Below are 18,678 nucleotides of genomic sequence, written 5' to 3' on the forward strand. Positions count from 1 at the left end.
AATCAGGGTATTAGTCATATAGTGCAGAGAAATATGGGTCAATAGTGCATTGGACATTTGGGTGATATCGGAAGTGACTTGAGAGATGACCAGAGAGGCCTCTGGTATTTATTATGTTTTACAAAACTCTCAAAATGCACCTGCAACAATGAGGTAAAAACTACAAGAAGAAGGTAAAAGGTACAGATGTCTATCCTTTGCTAACTTTCAGAAAAAAAGCACAAACCCATACTTGTTGTCTTTTCCACCAAAACAGTCACTTTTCTTTGAAAGATAATGTTTTATATTAGCAGAAAGTAATGTTAAACCCCAAAAACCTTTATATATTTTTTTACCAACTCATATTTTTTTATACTTTTAGACCTGCGAATTTAATCATTATAATGTGCTGTTTTATCTCAAAAGCCGTTAAAAACATCTTAATTAACAATTCCAACCTTTTTAAAGTGCCTAAAACCGCTTCATACATTGTTAGAACTGTGCAATGTCTGAGGGTGTGCAGGGAGCCCTGCAGTTGTGCAGAACCTTTGTTGCAGAAACGAGAATATTCACATGTCTACCATTTTCACAATTACATATTATTTGCTGCTAAATATTATATACAGCTATGTAAGGGGTTTTGTTGATAGACGTGTTAATCATTGTTCCATAAGATATAGTAATATTAGAGCATCTTATAAGCTGATCTCAAAATAAGATACATTTCAAAACTTACATTTGTAGATATATTCTTGTTCCGAAAACATTTTCCTTTTTGAGCAAGGAATGGATTAAACGTTCCTTTTTGCAGGGGAACGAGGTGCAAGCATTGATACCACTTTCTCCAATGCTTTAGGACACAAATATTTTAAATATTTTGCTACTTAACAAAACAGCATGATTTTGAATCCCGCAGAGGAAAACCTGTTCTGCAAAAGTGTCATTGCTTTTCTCTTTTCAGCGTTTGCTGGGATGCAACCGCATGCAGTGTACAAACTGTACTGTGGGAGCTTGTCACTCCGTGTGTGGACTTCAGGACAGATGGAACCGACTGAAAGGGCAATATGTCGAATCTCTCCACGATTCAAACAGTCATATGTCTCTGACCAGCAGGCCCCTAACTGGGGGGCAGTTACAGACGGCTGGCAAGACCGTAAGACAGAAGCAGGTACTTTCCAGAGGCCTGCAGAAGATTGAGATGGAAGATATAGCCTCCTGAAGGGATTGCTAGTATCACACCATAGTATCTTAGACAAGACTGCACTTGGTTTTGTAGAGGTGAGGTGCACTTACGCCAGCAACTGAGACACCATGAGGTCTGTCAACTGACGATTGGAAGCCAGGTATTGTGACAACACTGAAGGGAAGATTTACATTTAGGAGGACGGAGGAATAACCATCACCATAGCGGAGTACTTTACTCCAGCCATGGCGAGGGTACTCCGCCCGCTGTATTCAGAGATGTGCGATGCCCCTGCCGGCATCTCTTCTATTTTCAGGAACCACTGACATAGTGGTTCCTGGAAATGCATTGTGAGTTTGATGGACAGCTCTGTCAACATGACGGAACTATAAATTAAACTTTAAATTTTTTATTTTCAAAAGGAAAATCCCAAAGCGGGAATCCTAAAACGGAAATTTATTTTTGAAAATAAAAAAAACAATGACCGTCTCACCAGAGGAGCATCCTCCCATGTCATGTGGGTCATTTAAAGGTTTTCACTGCCCCTTGGAAGTGACGGGCAGTGAAAACTAGTTGTTTGTCCTCCCATTCTTAATACGGTGGGTGGCACATGCCCAAACCTCCGATGGCCATTACTCCACTAGGCCCTCAGAGGTGTGGGTAGGTAGTGGAGGTGGAGTAGTGTCCGCCATCTATACACTGATGGCCAGTCTGACTAAATGAAGCGGGTGAACGTTCAGGTTGGCCTTTACACCAACATTTAAATCAGGCCTAAAGTCTTGTGTAAGTAAATAGGAGTACTGTAAAGTTTTAAACCACGAGAAGTGGCTTGTTTAGCAGTGAACTGAAGATGTGCATTAAGTAAATATCAAACTGAGGGGCACTCCTAAAGAATCTCTACGTATTGTGCTGGCTTAATCATTAGAACACTGATCTACTTTCAGGTTGTGTGGTTTATGAAGTGTGGCGTGGCTCTTATTCTTACCTTCCAGCGAGCCTTCAACTCGCTTCTGATCTCACTTAGGAATCCCTTGCATGCTGGAGACATTTTGGAGGAAGGGGAAGAATCCTCCAATTATCTACGAACTGACAGCAACATTTAAGGAGGAGTTACTGGGCTTCAACTGACCCATAACTGACACTTGCTACTATCTTGGTTATTTGTTTCTCGCTTTCTGATTACTAATGATTTGCTATTGCCCAGTAATGATGTCTAAAGCACACATTTAGGACTCGAATCCTTGAGATTATTGTTCTCTGTTTGGTCCAGAGCCCGTGAATAGTGTAATAAAGCATATGGGAGGTCCTTCATGCTCTAAGCGCTGGTGCACTGACATTGTCGGCTCACCTGCCCCAGGTTGTCGAAGTTGTACTTGTGATGGACCCACTTGTGGTTCTGGCTCTCGCAGTCGGAGCGGTTGGTCACATTTCGTACATCCAGGCCTAGGCAGTAGTAGAACTTGCCCTTGAAGAGCTGAGGGATGGGGTTGGAGAGGGGAGAGATTGATGGGAGAGAAGGGAGGAGCAGGAATATGCAGGGAGGAGTAGATTTATGTGGTGAATGAAAGACAAGAGATGTAAGGAGGGGGCAGTGAGATAAGAGTCAGAAAGAAGGGAAAAAGGGGAACGAGGGATGGGATGAATGGGAGGGATGGGAAAGAGGAACAGAGATGAATGAAGGGTATTAAAAAGAAAAAGGTAATAATGGACAAAATTGAAGGTAAGAAATATGAAAAGTGTGAAGTAACACAAATAGGATTTTTTGGAAAAGGAAACAAAGGAAGAGAAGATCAGATCACAGCAAAAGTAGCAAGCAACATTAGTCCTGCTCCAGGCCATACTAGTGTCCTGGTGAAATTACAGCTGATGACCCTGCTCCAGAATTAACTAATGGACAATTGAAATCATGTCTTTCCCATGGGGTGCATATGTGTCATAGGAAAACAACTGGGTGATAGAAAAGCAAGGGCAAAGTGAGATCTACTGGCTTTTGTCTATGTGCCAAGTAGTATGGTATAGCATCTCGTTGTATGGTATGGTACAGTAAGGTATGGTCTGCCACTGTATAGTATGGTACAGTAAGGTATGACCTGGCATTGTATAGTATGGTATGGCCTGGCATTGTATGGTATGAGATGGTGTGGATTGCCTGTCATTGTATGGTATGGTATGGTATGGTAAGATCTATCGTTGGTATGGTATGGAATAGCATGTCATTGTATAATAGGGTATGGTTTAGTAAGGTATGGCCTGTCATTGTACAGTACCGTATAGTATGACCTATCATTGTATCGTATGGTATGCAATAGTATGGCCTGTTACTGTACAGCAAGGTATGGTATGCTATGGTATGACTTCTCATAGACTGGTGTAGTATGGTTTGGTATGGTACGGCCTGGCTTCATATGGTATGGTATGGTACAGTCTGTCATTGTAAAATATAGTATGGCCACTCATTGTACAGTATAGTATGGTATGGCCTTTCATTATATTGTGTAGTGTGGTCAGCCATTGCAAAGTATGGTACGGCATGACTATGGTAAGCCCTGTCATTGTATGGTATGTTATGGTTTGGTATGGTATGGTACTGGATGGTATGATATGGCCAATGTATAGTATTGAAAGGTATAGTACAGCCTGACGTATATTATGGTAAGGTATAGTACGGCATGGTATGGCTTGTCATTATATGTTATGGTGCTGTGAGGTATGGTATGGTATTGCCAGTCATTGTACTGTATGGTATTGTATGGCATGGCCAGTCAATAAATAGTATGGTATGATATGGCATGGTATAGTATGATATGGTAGAGTATGGTATGGCACAGCCTGTCATTGTATAGTATGGTACGGTATGGTATGGTATGACCTGTCACTGTATAGTATGCTATGTTATGACATCGCCAGTCATTAAGTAGTATGGTAGGGTATGGTAAACATATAGCTTGACATCGTATAATGGTATAGTATACTATGGTATGACCTGCCTTGGTATAATATGGTATGGTATGGCCTATCATTGAATCGTAAAGTATGAGATCATATGTCCTGTCTTTGTACAGTATGTTATGGTATGGCCTGTCATTGTATAGTAGGATATGGTCTGCTATGTTATATCATTGAATAGTATGGTATGCTATGCCCTCATATTTTATGGTACTGTATGCTATGATATTTTATGCCATATTACGCCATATCATTGTATTGTATGGGATGGCGTGCTCTCTCATTGTATGTTATGGTATGGTGTGACCTGTCATTGTGTAGTACAGTATGGAATGGTGTGGTATGGTATGGACTGTCACTGTATAGTATCTTATGGCCAGTTGATAAATTGTATGGTAGAATAGGGTTTATTATGGTATGGCATAGAATGGTATGGTACGGTATTGTCTGTCATTGTGTAGTATAATGTGTTATGAGTTTTCATTGTATTGTATGTATGGTGTGATTTTTCCAAGCCGTGTCATGGCATGGCATGGCTTCTTTTTTGTATAGAATGGTATATTATGGTCTGTCATTGCATAATATGGTATGGGATAGAATAGCCTGTCGTATAATATGCTATGGTATGGCTTGTCATTGTATAGTATGGTTTGTCATTTTATGGTGTGGTATAGTATGGCCTATTATTGTATAATTTGGCACTGTATGACATGGCCAGTCAATACATAATATTGTATGGTTTTGGCATGATATGGTACAGCTCGGTACAATAAGGTGTGGCCTGTCATTTTATATTATTGGACTGTATGGTATGTTATGGTATGGTATGTCGTGTCATTGTATCGAATTGTATGTATGGTATGATATGTTATAGTGTGATATAATATGGTCTGTTATAGCCTGTTACCATATAGTATGTGATGGTATGATATGGAAACCCCAGAAAAAATGTTATGGAGGTGACACTGAATTCTCCAGTGCCCCCACCATTTCATATCGGGGGATCCTTTTGGATGAGCGATGTTCATGAGTATCTCAAGGAGGCTGAAAAGGAATGCCTTTTGGAGAGCAGCAGCCGCAACTCTCAACTTAGCTAGAAGGTTGGGGGCCAGGTCAGTGCAGGCCCTAATAAAGGTTTGCCAGGCTAAATGCATCACAATTGCCAGTTATGGGAGTGATATTTGAGGTTACATGGATGGAAGAGATTTACAGATTGTTGAGAATAAATTCCTTAGAAAACTGTTGGTTGTCCCACAATCTGCACCCTCCTACATAATACATGAAGAGTTGGGCCTGGGTTACATAGGGGACTTATTGACCTTCGCTCCATTGCTCGGATAGATCAGGGTTTGGTGTAATCCCACTTTAGCCCTAAACAGAGTAGTAATGGAGGACTGTTTGATATTAGAAAGAGCACTACACATCCCAATGGCTTAGATTAATCACGGATTCAAAGTATAACTTGGGTCGCCCAGACTTATTTGAACACCTGCATGCCTTCACTAAGAGGGATTTGACTTAGGTGAAGGAGAACTTTCTCTTTACCAGGGGCTCAGAAAGAGAGGTGTTGGAACTCTCAAAACCTATGGGGCAGTCATGTATCATGTCAAAAACTTGTCCATCTATGGATCCTTATCTTGCCATAGTTTTGTCAGCTTGTCACCGTTATCTGCTTACTAGATTTAGGCTGAACCTGTCACATTGGTCTTTGGTGTTTCCGCAAGGCAGACATAAGGTGGAGGACAGAGGTCCTTCCTCCTGTGACAACTTTTTCCTTCAAGACACCCTGCTTTTCATCTTTTTGTGTGATCATTATAGATCCCTGCAGCTATGATATATAGCCCCCTTGTTAAAAGGCCAGCCTTGGTCTATTTACAAATGCTGCATAGCCCTCCTATCTGTTTCAGCATAGCGAGCTTCTTAAAAGGGGCTCTTAGGATTAGAAAGAGACTTTTAATGGATATGATAATTTTAGACTTTGGGTACTTGACATGAATTTCTGCACTGTATTGTTATGTATTTATTCTTGTTTTAATTATATTCTATTTGTTTTATGTGTGCTTTTATGATTTTTATTAACCTAATAAGTACAGTACGGTATGGTATGATATGGTATGGTGTGGTATGATATAGTATGTTAATGTCTAGCCTGTCATTATATACTATAGTACAGTATGGTATTGTATGATATGGCCTGTCACTGTGTAGGGTGGTATGGCATGGTCCTTCAATAAATAGTATGGTGTGGTATGGTTTGGCATAGTCTGACATTGTATATAACAGTATGGCATGGTATGACATGGGATTGTATAGCATAGTAAGAAACGGACTGTCATACAGCATAGTATGCTCTGTCATTGTATAGTATATAATGGAAACTCATTGTATAGTATTGCATGGTATGACCTGTCATTGTATAGTATGGTATGGCCTGTAACTGTGTAGTACAGTATGGGATGGTATAACCTGTCATTGTATATTATGGTATCATATGGCCTATCATTGTATCATGGGGTATGGAATGGTATGGCCTGTAATTCTATAGTGTGGTACGGTATGGTATGACTTGACGTTATGGCATGTCATTGTATAATAATGTATGGAAAGTAACAGTATGGTATAGCCTGTTGTATAGTATATTATGGAATGGTATGATATGGTATGGTTGGTAATTGTATAGTATGGCATGGTCTATCATTGTATAGTAAGGTATGATATAGCCTCATTCTTTAGATGGTAGGGTATGGCCTCTCATTCTCTAGATGGTATGGTATGGTATGGTATGGTATGGTATGGTATGGTATGGTATGGTGTAGCCTGCCATCGTATAGTATAGTTTGGTATGGCATGTAATTGTATAGTATGGTATGTTCTACCATTGTAAAGTATAGTGTGGTATGACTATGGTATGGACTGTCATTGTATTGCATGGAGTACCATTGTAATGGTATGATGTAGTGCGGTATGGGATGTTCTTTCAATGTATGGTATGGCATGGTATGGTACAGTATGGAATGACATGTCCTTGTGTAGTACAGTATGGTTTGGCCTGTCATTGTATCATAAGGTATGAGATGCTACAGCCTGTCATTGTATACTATGGTATAGTATAGTGTAGCCTGTTATTTTATAGTACTGTATGGTATGGCCTGTCATTGTATAGTATGGCATTGTATGGTATGGCTTGTGATGGTGTGGTTTGTTGTGGTATGGAATCGTATGGTATAGTGTGGTATTGCCTGCCATTGTATAGTAAGATATGGTATGGTGTGGTATGACCTTTCATTGAATAGTAAGGTATATTATAATATATCATGGTATAGTATTGTATAATATTGTGTGGTATGGTATGGCCTGTTTTGTGCTGCATGGTATGATATAGTCTGCATTGTATAGTATGGTGTGGTATGGTAAGGCATGTCATTACATAGTACAGTATCATATGATACGATACGGTAGGGTCTGTCATTGTATAGCATGGTATTGCATGGCCTTCAATTGTATAGTATGGTACGATATTGGCCTGTTTTTTGCAGTATGGCATGGCATGGTCTGCATTTTATAGTACAGCCAGTGATTACAAACTATGGTATTGTATGGTATTGTATGGTATGGTCTGCAATGTATAGTATGGTATGGCATAGTCTGTCATGGTATGGTATCAAATGGTATGGTGTGCTATTGCCTGCCATTATACAGTACGGTTGGGTATGACCTGTCATTGAATAGTAAGGTATGTTATGATATATCATGGTATGGTATTGTATGATATAGTGTGGTATGGTATAACCTGTTTTGTGCAGTTGTTATGGTCTACATTACATGGCATGGTGTGGCATAGTATAGCAAGCATGGCATTACACAGTACAGTATTCCATGGTATGGTACGGTAGGGTTTGCCATTGTATAGCATGGTATGGCATGGCCTTTCATTATATAGTATGGTATGGTCAGTTTTTTTACAGTATGGTATGGGCTGCATTGTACAGTTTGGCCAGTGATTACATACTATGATACTGTGTGGTATGGTATCGGATAGGATGAACTATCATTGTATAGTATGGTATTGTAAGGTATGGCACGACCTGCCATTGTTCTGTATGGTATGGTAATCTTTGTTACAATGTACATAGCTATGGGAGGAAACCTAATACGAGCAGCCAAACAAGCAAAAAAGTGTTTTACCATATGTTATTTTCACGCTACAATGTTCTATACAACCCGTAACCATACAAACAGAAACCAATTAAAAACACAATCTGTTCTTTTGCATAAAACATTTTAATGATGCCCTAGACATCCTATAGATCATGAAACAAGTACCAAAGAAGCGCTTTGTTATAAACTAAGTGGTGACTTAACAGCAATAAGCCACTAATGTATTTTGAAATAATTGTTATAAGTTGTGCTAACAATCTGTAGCCTTCTGATGTCATGATGCACCAAAGAGTAGATAGGGTGAGGTTTGAAAGCTAAAAGGGAACAAACACAAGTGTGGGAAAAAGACGGTGAAAGCAACAGCACAGAGCAAAACTAGAAGCAAGACAACCTAAAAACACATACACTCTTATGAAGTGCTGCAAGTAGAAGAAAAAAATAGGCCAAGATAGAAAGAGAAAGGACACTCCCAAAAAAAGGAAGCAGTACTTGGTCCATGTTCTAGAGATGGGGAAACACATGAACAGAACGTGAAGATAGCATGCCCTAACCACACAGGAACCAGGAAATACAACTGACAATACGGCCAGGCAATGGGCGACCTCCAAGTGCCCATTAAGCTAACAAAATGTCTTGTAAGCTGCAGCGAATGTGCTGTTTGAGGGGAGACCTAAAAACAGAAAACAAGATAGAGAGCCAGTAGCAACAGACAGGGGAACAGAAACAGGAAACAGGGAAAGGAAGCAGGAACAGGAGCAACAAACAGAGGAACAGAAACAGGAAAAAACAGGAATAAGAGTAACAGATAAAGGAACAAAAACAAGGAGAACAAGGAGAAATAAAATGAAGGAAACTGACAGCAGCACCAGGAATAAGGTCAACTGGGAGCAAAGAAGCAAGACATGACAGAAGTAAGAGTGATGATAGAGGGAGGAAAAATCTGTGCATGAGTAGGAATCGCAGTGGAAGCCACTGAACCTCAAACGCAAATGATGACTATACATAGAGGCTTTCACCAGTGGATATAGAAGCTCTATGTTTAACCATGGGAATATCATCTGGACTGTGTACACCGAGTGAATGCCGCAACACATACCTGCACACCCAGGATCCCAAAAATGATGAAGAAGGCACAGCAGATGAGGACGATGTTCCCAATGGGCTTTAGGGAGGAGATGAGGGTTTCGACAACCAGTTTGAGGCCGGGAGCTCGGCTGATGACCCTGCAAAGAAAAAACACTTTGGAAAATCCACTTCTGGCTCAATCAGAGGATGATGGCACTCACCACTGAAAGGAAGTGCCCAAATCCAATTCTTTCACCATTTGAAAGGGAAGATGTGTGTGGTACACTTACATATGAGAAACTAGATTGAATAAGTTGTTTAAATTGTGGTACTTACTTTTCAAGGAAAGTATTGTTTCAAGCTCAAACTAATTAAAAGTTACTTTTAAAAAGGAACCAGTCGTGATACCGCACTTTGGCAGACCCTTCGCAAAGGTTCCTGATCAGCGTTTAGTTGCTGATAACTATCTTAAGGTGTTAAGCAGATACTAATGAGGAAAAACGTCTGCTCGGGCAGTATTAATTTGCTAACCCTGCCGCATAATTCTAGTGCCCCTGATTCTAGAGCACAAGCAGCTCTATCAGTTTCGCAGGTCCATTAAGATGGAGTCTGAGTCGGCATTTGTGCTTTCTGTATGAGGTGGTGTGCGGTGTGAGGAGACGTCAATCTTTTCCCTTCCTGCTTTTCCTGAGCCTGAAAGGGGTTTATGGGACTTGCATTATGTCGAAAGACTTAAGGTGCCTTATAGTTTAGGACTACCTCAATCGCGAATTCACTCTTAATGAGAGCCACTAGGTACCACCACTCCCATCAACTTAATGTTTAATAATCCCAGGAACTCTGCCAGGGTGGCTCCTTCGCAATTGCCAAGGAGCGTCACCCCCCTGGCTGAGCCAAGAGCTCAAAGATAAAACAATATTTCTTTATCGTTTTATTTTTCAGCTGCTGGCTCAGTCAGCAGCATATTCAGGGAGGGGTCGGACTGAGCCGTGGAGGTGGAAGGGGGGATGAGGAGAGAGTGCACCTGAGTGCGCATGTGTGTTTGGCCAGCCGTCTCAGGCTGGCAAAACACACATGTGCACTTAGGTTTCTCCAGCCCGGCTGTGTTGAACAGCTGGGCTGGAGAAACTGCACAGACCCCAGGGTTGTGTCTGAGCGGCAGTCCTAGCCTCTCAGTCCAATCCTGATGCTGCTTTCATGCTAGCTTTAGCATGAAAGCAGCATCAGGATTGCTGGAGAGCCTGTGCAGGTGTCCCAATGAATGCTGAGACACAAGAAGAGGATCGAGGCGGCAGGAGGCGGTGACGACAGGAGTTTTTTTTTTTTTTTTAATTATTTTTTATTCCATCCCTCTCTCACCTGCCCACCCCCGCCTTGAGATTTGCAGCGGCTGCAGCTGAACTCTGCCTAACGCGTTGTAAAAAGCCACAAGTACCAAAACTGGAAGATTTACTAATGACACTCACTAAAGCTAAAGGAGAAGCAAAATCACACTTTTGCCAGAACTTGAAAGTTTAACACTCTTGTTAACAACACCAAAAGAGGATGGCAAATGCCAATCAATTCTACAAATAATTGAAAGTTTAATACCCCTACTTACAGCAACCCAATTTACATCACTGGACTTGTGAGACAAAATACCACTCCTGACATTAATATTAATATTAAATTATAATATTAAAATATAATACCAATATTAAGGTGCAAAGGATGAACTCACCAACTTGAGGACCAAGCAAAAGCTGAACTCAGATTAGCAAGACTCATCTTTATTACTTTGGAGTCTGAAATCAGGCACAAACACCACTTGAATCACAGTTAAGATTCCAAGGCCCTGTTTTATACTTTTTGGTGCAAAACTACACCAACGCACTTTTGCAGCAAAATGTTTAGCACCGGCTTGCACCATTTCTGAGCACCAGCCGGGCACCATATTTATGGAATGGTGCAAGCCGGTGCAAAGGGTAGGCTAGTGTAAAAAAAAATTATGTTAGCCGGGTGGGGCAGGCGGTATGGAAGAAGGGGGTTTTGCACCAAAAAATGATGTTAGGCAGGTTAGAGTAAAAAAAATGACTCTAACCAGCCTAGCGTCATTTTCTGACGCAAAACCATCCACACCACATGACTCCTGTCTTAGAAAAGATAGGAGTCATGCCCACCACCACAATGGCCAGCTCAGGGGACCAGGGTCCCCTAGGCATGGCCATTGCACCCAGTGCCTTGTACGGGGCTCCACTTCAGGGCCCCCAATGGCACTTAAAAAAAATATATACTTACCTGTGCTCACCTTACCTGGGATGGGGTCCCCCATCCTCTGCTGCCCCTCTGGTGTGGGTGTTCCCGGAGGCCTGGTGAGGGCACCTGCGGGCATATTAGTTGCACAGGTTCCCTAACGCCTGCCCTGACCCAGGTGTTTAATAATGGTGCAAAGCAAGTTTTGCACCATTATTTGACCCCTTCTCCACCCATGCATGATTTTAGCACGGGGGATAAATATGGCGCTAAGGCCATAGAGTCATTTTTTGCACGGGAACGCCTACCTTGCATCTCATTGACGCAAATAGGTTTCCACGTCTAAAAAAATGACTTTAACTCCATAAGGTTGGTGCTAGAAGGGGTCTAGCGCCAAAGTATAAATATGGAGTTAGTTTTGCACTGAATTTGAGTTAAAAAAATTACGCAAATTCAGTGTAAAACAAGTATAAATAAATATGCCCCAGGTGTACCATGAGCCAGGATTTTTCATTGTGGTAATGCTGGTATCTCCTATATGAATTTGCAAGGGAAAAACAGTTCACTGCTCTGTGTGCACAATAAACCACCCCGAGTAAAGCTGCTGCGGTGCAGTAACACTGCTTCCTCAAAGCTTAGAAAGAGGTGCATTAAGGACTTTTAAAAAAGATAAGGACGAAGTGAAATGTTCTTAAGAAGGGAATTCCACTGCTAGGGAACCAGAAACCTCTACTTCCCTTTGCCCACAAGTATCAAAAGCAGAAGGATAGGGGAATGCAAATTAGTACAAAATGAGGGTGAAATAACCTCAAGGGTAGATCATCCCTCTAGGCAGAATAGTTTTCTACCTTTCAGACATCTGAACAGGGTCGAGTAGATAACAAGACTTGCATTACAAGATTTTGGGAATAACATGCTGGAATCGGTGCTGCAACACCGGGGAAAGCAGCATGTTTTCCTAGGGTGCCTCGCAGTTTTCAGCTCACTTCAGCAGCCTAAGCCTCCGAGTGAAACACCGCACCTTATAGTTTAGATGGGCCATGTAACTCCTGTTCCCTCCAGAGTTGTGCTTCTTTTTCCCTCTCGAAAACTCAGCAGGTTTCTTTGGTAATTCAATACTGAGCATTCGCGTGGCTCAGCATTAAGTTTACTGGGCCGCCTTGCAGAGAACCCGATGGTAGCCAGCAGGGTTAAAAGGTCACAATGTGCAAAACTGACCCGGGTGAAGCAAGGCCTCCCTCCTTCAATAGGTTTCAACAGTTAAGAGATGATATTAAGATTACTATCTCCTCGTTCTCCATGTGTGGCTTTCTTGGCAACTGTAGTATGTTAGCAAATAGAAAAGGCGAGGAGAATTCCAGACTCGTTCACAAAGGGCTTGACGTAAATGACCCAATAACACCTACTGCGCACAGTCTGACAGTTAAAACGAGTTATAACACAGGAACAACCCAAGGGTCAACAAAGAATTGATGATAGAAGCTTGGTGACCCAGCACACAAAGGCAGCAGTGAAATCTAAAAGGATGAGGCTAGAGTGCTACCACTGACCTCAGATATCAACTCGTAGAGCCACGAGTGTGCCCTTAGACCCATTGCCGATCTTCAATTAGGCCCTCCTGTTCCACACATCACTACAACTGATTGGCAAATACTGATCAGGAATTGTCATAAGCCAAGGAACCCTTGCTATAACACAAGCACTGTTAGGAACTGCAGGTTTCATAGAGGTTTCTACGGCTAACGGTTGAAAGTTGACCACCTGGTTGCTAAGCAATATGTTGGCAGTATAATCAACAAGAGGGTAAATACATCAAACAGTTCTTTCACCATGAATGCAAGAATGGTGTCCTTTGGAAAGCAACGTCGCAAAAACGAACTAAGTGACTAGTGAATGAAAAGAAGATACACCACCCGAAGCAAGAGGCCGATGTTATCCTGAGGGCTAGGGAAAACCCATAGCAGAATGAGTCCAAAGGAGAATGGACTGTTAGCCTTATATACCCCTATAAACATCACATTTTGGGCCATATGTACGAACACTTTTTCCCATAGACATAGAATGGGTAAAAACCTTTGCTACATCTGGCCCTTTGTTCGCAAAATATGTTCAGAGACTAAGGATCGGGTATACAAAATGATGTTGCCATCACAAACACTGCAATTCTCGAAAGAACTGGGCTTGCAACATGAAAAATCCCCATTTGTGGTATACAAACCCAATTTTATGAGTCATAAAAGTTTTTCAGGCTCATAAAGCTTTTTCTGCTGCCAACACTATATCCTAATTTCCAGGGGTGTGAAAGGGGTGTGCCTTCCAATTTACAATTGGTAGCCTCTGTCTCAAGGTTTGTGGCTGCCATTCCATTTGCACACTACTGACCAACTAACGACTTCTCAAAGGAGGTGGCAACTGATTCGCAAAGGGGAAGGGATATCCCTGAGACCACTTACCCTTTTGGAACTGGGTTGGAAGCCTAACGCGGGTTGCCTGCTCCTTCTGAGCTTTATCAATCAGGAAACCTTTTTTCTTTTTTTTTTAACAGCACCAGCCATTTTTTTTAAGGAATTAAAAAAAAAATTTAAAAAAGTTTCCCATCTGAGAATGCGAACAGAGGAATGGTGGTCTGCTGTCCCTTGCAAACCACAGTCCAGGTGTTTACAATCACAGAGGGTTGCAAAATGCAACCTGCCTAATGAATGTTAATTAGGCAAATCTTTCTGCGACCTCCTGCGAATGGTTATGTTGTGAAATGACTTGATGGTTTATAGGTCAGTTCACAAAATCAGATTTCAAAAGTCGGTATGTAATTTGTGACCACTTTTCGTTAATGGAATCCTGGTCCATAAGGCCTTCAAATCTTTACTGAGAGAGATCACTCAGTAAGAGCACTAGAAGGGACAGTGAAAGACTGAACAACCTACAATGGTTTCTAAGGTTGAGTTAGAGCTGCGTGTATTTTGTGTGCGTAAAACTCCATCCCAGCTGTGAAAATTGCCTTTTCTATAGCTGTTAAGGGTACTTTTCTTGATAGCCAGGTGATTACTACCCTGGGATCATCTCCAGATAAGGGGAAGTGCTTTTAAGACAGCCAAGGCTGGCTCCATGGGGGATGCCGGAACAGAGCATACGAGTCTACAGAGGCAGATTACTGCGTGCTTCTCGCTAAGAGACTTAAAGCCCCTTAAGCAGGACCACACTGGAAATTTCACCAGCAAGAAACATCCCCTTCTGCACATTAATCTCTTGTGATTCTTTAGGGGATATAATTTTCTCCGAAATAAAAGCAACTTGGTACAAAATAACTATAGTAATTGTAGCAATACTGAACAAAGTAGGCGACCCAAGGAATAGGAAGTGCCTCTCAAGACATTGGCTGTCACTGTGAAAGAGAGAGGATCGAAGCAGAAAGAAACGGTGCACAAGAAGTATGCCACTGGACTACTGGTTTCAACACTTCGCTGTGGCATCCAGGCAAAGGCTGAAATCACCCATCACCAGCGAGGGGTAAGTAGTACACATATTAGAGGAACGCTGGAGAGTTATGGAATCACCTGGTGGGTCCAGGAGGAACGTTTCTGACTCAGCTGACCTGTCTCTCCCCTTTTCTCATTTACACCAACGTAGTACCTGGTAAGCGTGTGTGTCAGGCATGAACGGTTAGATGTAGAATGGACGCCGAGAGCAGAGGTGGTGGAACAGACTGTTGAGTTTCACATTTAGTTACCCGTGGATGGGTGAGGGGCTCTCTGCCTTTGACCTTCTTTTTACAAAATAAAGGGAGATAGTGCCTTCCCTTCATGAAGAGCTTAAAGGTATTGTCGCAGTCGATTTCTCATAGGTGTTTTTTACTATCTAAACCAGGGTTAGAGAGGCCCCATTTCCCATGCTTGCATTAGGGCATTAGAAACCTTGCTAAGCCACTGACCACACCATACCTCAATGGCCACATAACCAGGGTCACATTAAAGCAGCTACAGACAAAGCTAGGTGTTTAAAATCATGTTTAAAAACGACAGGTGAGCTGATGGCTCGTTTGCACCTCTTTGTGGAGTAGATGGTTCTGGTTCTAATAGGTAACTCCTGAATAAGTTGGGCTAAAAACAGGTAGTGTTGCGCTCCCTCTCTGACCAAATAATCGTATTTAAAGGTGGATTCGTGTGCTCACAACATGCAAGTCACTGCCCCCACTAAAACGACTCCCAAGGAGATAGACAATTGCGATTAAGGTGGTTCAACTAAGGCATAGTCTTTTATTCACAGTCACCCAGTATCAGTGAGAAATGATAACTATATCACTACTGTACCTCACTATCATATTTAAAAAAATGTATAGGACACAGCCTCTCACCTCCTTATATACAATGTACTGATAAAGTTCCTGGTAGTCGCCGAACTGGATTACTATAACATTCTACTAGTATGCCTTCCTGCCTCATCAGACATGACCCTAAACTTTAATACAAGAACACTTTCCTTAGGCAAATTGCCACCTCCTCCAATAGCCACCAGGTTGACTGCCTGGCACTGTGCTAAAAAGAGGGCTCTTTACCAGAGATTCTGTTCCTTCTGCCCACTTGGCCATCAGGGCAGACTGTTGATTCAGAAGTTTAAGCCCGACTTAAAGAAACATCTCACTGAACTTGTGGCAAACACAATTATCTAGCCCAGTTAGCCCTCAAACAATATTATCTAAACTGTAGTAATTTCATTATCTGACTAACTTGTACTTTCACATCTAAATGTATGTCTGTCATCTCTGTCAACGCTCACAAAAAGGTATAGTTTATTTTCACCACAAACTCTGAACCTGGTTTGTGTTAACCACTGTTCCATCTGAAATTAATATGTACTGTCACTCTTCTTTAATAAAACAGTTTCTGTTCGAAATATTACGGTTTCCACATAAGGAAGTACATAACTAAATACATAGGAGCATCTGTCAGCCAAAAGGTCATACGTGGCAGAAAAAGAAAAAATGTGGACATGCAGAGTGGCCTAGCCCCAGCCACTCCAGGCCCTATTAGCCAGGGGCGTAGCTCCAGGGGGTGTTTGGGGTGTGTCACCCCCCTAAAAAATGTATTCTATAGTGAGTAGTTGGGTAGAAGGATTTTCAGTCGAGCATGATGAAGAGTCTGTCAGATGGGATTTTTACATGGCCATCTGACAAAAACACAAATGCACTCTCTCCCTCCCGTCTCTGTTTTAAAGGCCTTAATAAACGTATATTTTTTTAAATACGTGGTGCTTTCAGTGCCCCAACAATCCGCTGCCTCTATCTTTCCAATGCCTTTACACCCCTCAGGTCCTGCTTCTCATATAATGTGTTTTAACAAGACATCCCAGCGTGACTGTTGGGAAATCTGAAACCCCCACCCCAATCTTATTCACCAAGCCTCGCCCCTGCTATTAGCCTTACAGCAATGGCCGCTTTTTGAAGCCTACGATCCAGCTTTTACATCATTAAGAGTGGTGGAACCCTGCTGGTTATTCCAAATGTACTCACTGGATACACTAACGTGAGCACTATTGTGTCACAACAGGGTTTGTGTGTGTATCGAGTTCTTAAAATGGCAAGCAGGGTCCTAAATTGAACTGTGTTTTAATTAGGACAAGTTAAAGAATGCTAGAAACAAAAGAAACACCAATCATTTCTGACCACTCCATTTTAATACAAATTTGCAACGGCCAGGGAATGCACATTCCTAAGTGTGTGCAAGCTGTTGCTGACAGTAATTCAGACTGATAATCGTACTTACCCCACCTAATGAGATACAATACATCAATTTAAAACGTATTGTTTCTTAATGTCACTCACATCACCTAACTAGAGAATCAAAATCCCACTGCCAACAATCTGTACTTAAATAAACTGATGTATATAACCTGACAGTGGTAAAAACACAATTCTTCAACCAAACTTCCGTTCAATATTCCCATCGTCAACCACCAATCGAATTGACAGTTCAATGAGCATTATTAAACCTAGAAAGGTACCAACATTGTGTTCTGTCACCGATGTAGTGTTCAACAGTCCAAATTATTTAAAGAAAAACTATTTACAGTTGAACAATGGAATCTACAGCACTTAATTACAGCCACAAAATTCCACTTCTGCCATCAATTTACAATTCAGTGATATTATTCATATCACGGAACTGAACAGCAAAATCCAAATCTGCCACTCACTGAATAATCTTGTTTTCACCACCTAAATCGGTAATTTGCTACCACCCATGCTTGCAATTTACAATTTATTAACTCATACCACTTTCCTAGAGTCTCAAAACCTGACTTCTACTAAAAATGATACTTTAATAATCCTATGTACCCTTTGTAGTGGCATCATCGCAACAACACTTCTGTAAAATGTGGTGTTCAGTGGGTCACTATCAACATCAAACTGTAGCCCACTCCTGGCTCAAAGAGAAAGGGTTTAGGACCTTCCTTCTGATTCCACCTTGGAGAGCTTGTTGTCCATGAAATTTAATCATTAATAAGCTCGCCACCAACACTAAAACCGAGTATATGAACTCCCACCAGTAAACCAGGGATGTTTACAATACCAACAGGCTGAGATGTAAAGAGAGGAAGTATTAGAAAGCGGAAAGGCTTCTTACCTGAGGGGCCGTAGGGTTCGCAGCAGCCTCAGTACCCGTAGCACGCCTAGAATTTTGGCACCACCCGCTGAGGCCACAGAGACTATGATGTCGATGAGGGACACCAAGACCAGGAAACCATCTAGAATGTTCCAACTGCTTCGCAGGTAAGCCTGGTCGCCGAAGTACAGGCCCAGTGAGACCACCTGCAGGGAGATTGTAAAGTGCAAAAGGTCATGCCAGAAAGGAGCTCTATTCTTAAATGTCACCATTAGTTTTCAGTCATTGTACTTTCTCTAAAATCTACTTTGAATTTCCAACCTCAGGCCTCATAATGTTGTGGCTGAGCCGCAGTCAGACAGGCCTCTCTTCCAACAGTGAATAAATGGAAGGTTTGCACATAAATGTAGGGGCTGCCCAGCTGTCTACTTATGTGTAAGTTTTAGCTGGGCATGCACTTTGTGGGCTACTAACACAGATCTAAACTGGGGCTGCCAATTTACTCCCACGTTCAAA

At 41.7% G+C, this 18,678-nt stretch overlaps 1 protein-coding gene across 1 annotated transcript in view; it reads right to left on the reverse strand.

Annotated features, from left to right (window-relative positions):
• CACNA1I (calcium voltage-gated channel subunit alpha1 I) overlaps positions 1-18,678 on the reverse strand; it is an 842,691-nt gene that overhangs the window by 91,787 nt on the left and 732,226 nt on the right. The window contains exons 21-23 of the mRNA XM_069231287.1: positions 18,184-18,368; positions 9,363-9,489; positions 2,511-2,636 (exon numbers count right to left, since the gene is read on the reverse strand). Coding sequence (XP_069087388.1) covers positions 2,511-2,636; positions 9,363-9,489; positions 18,184-18,368 — 438 coding nt within the window. The remainder of the gene's footprint in view (positions 1-2,510; positions 2,637-9,362; positions 9,490-18,183; positions 18,369-18,678) is intronic.

This window comes from Pleurodeles waltl, chromosome 4_2 (genome assembly GCF_031143425.1).
Source record: "Pleurodeles waltl isolate 20211129_DDA chromosome 4_2, aPleWal1.hap1.20221129, whole genome shotgun sequence".
Classification (NCBI taxonomy): domain Eukaryota; kingdom Metazoa; phylum Chordata; class Amphibia; order Caudata; family Salamandridae; genus Pleurodeles; species Pleurodeles waltl.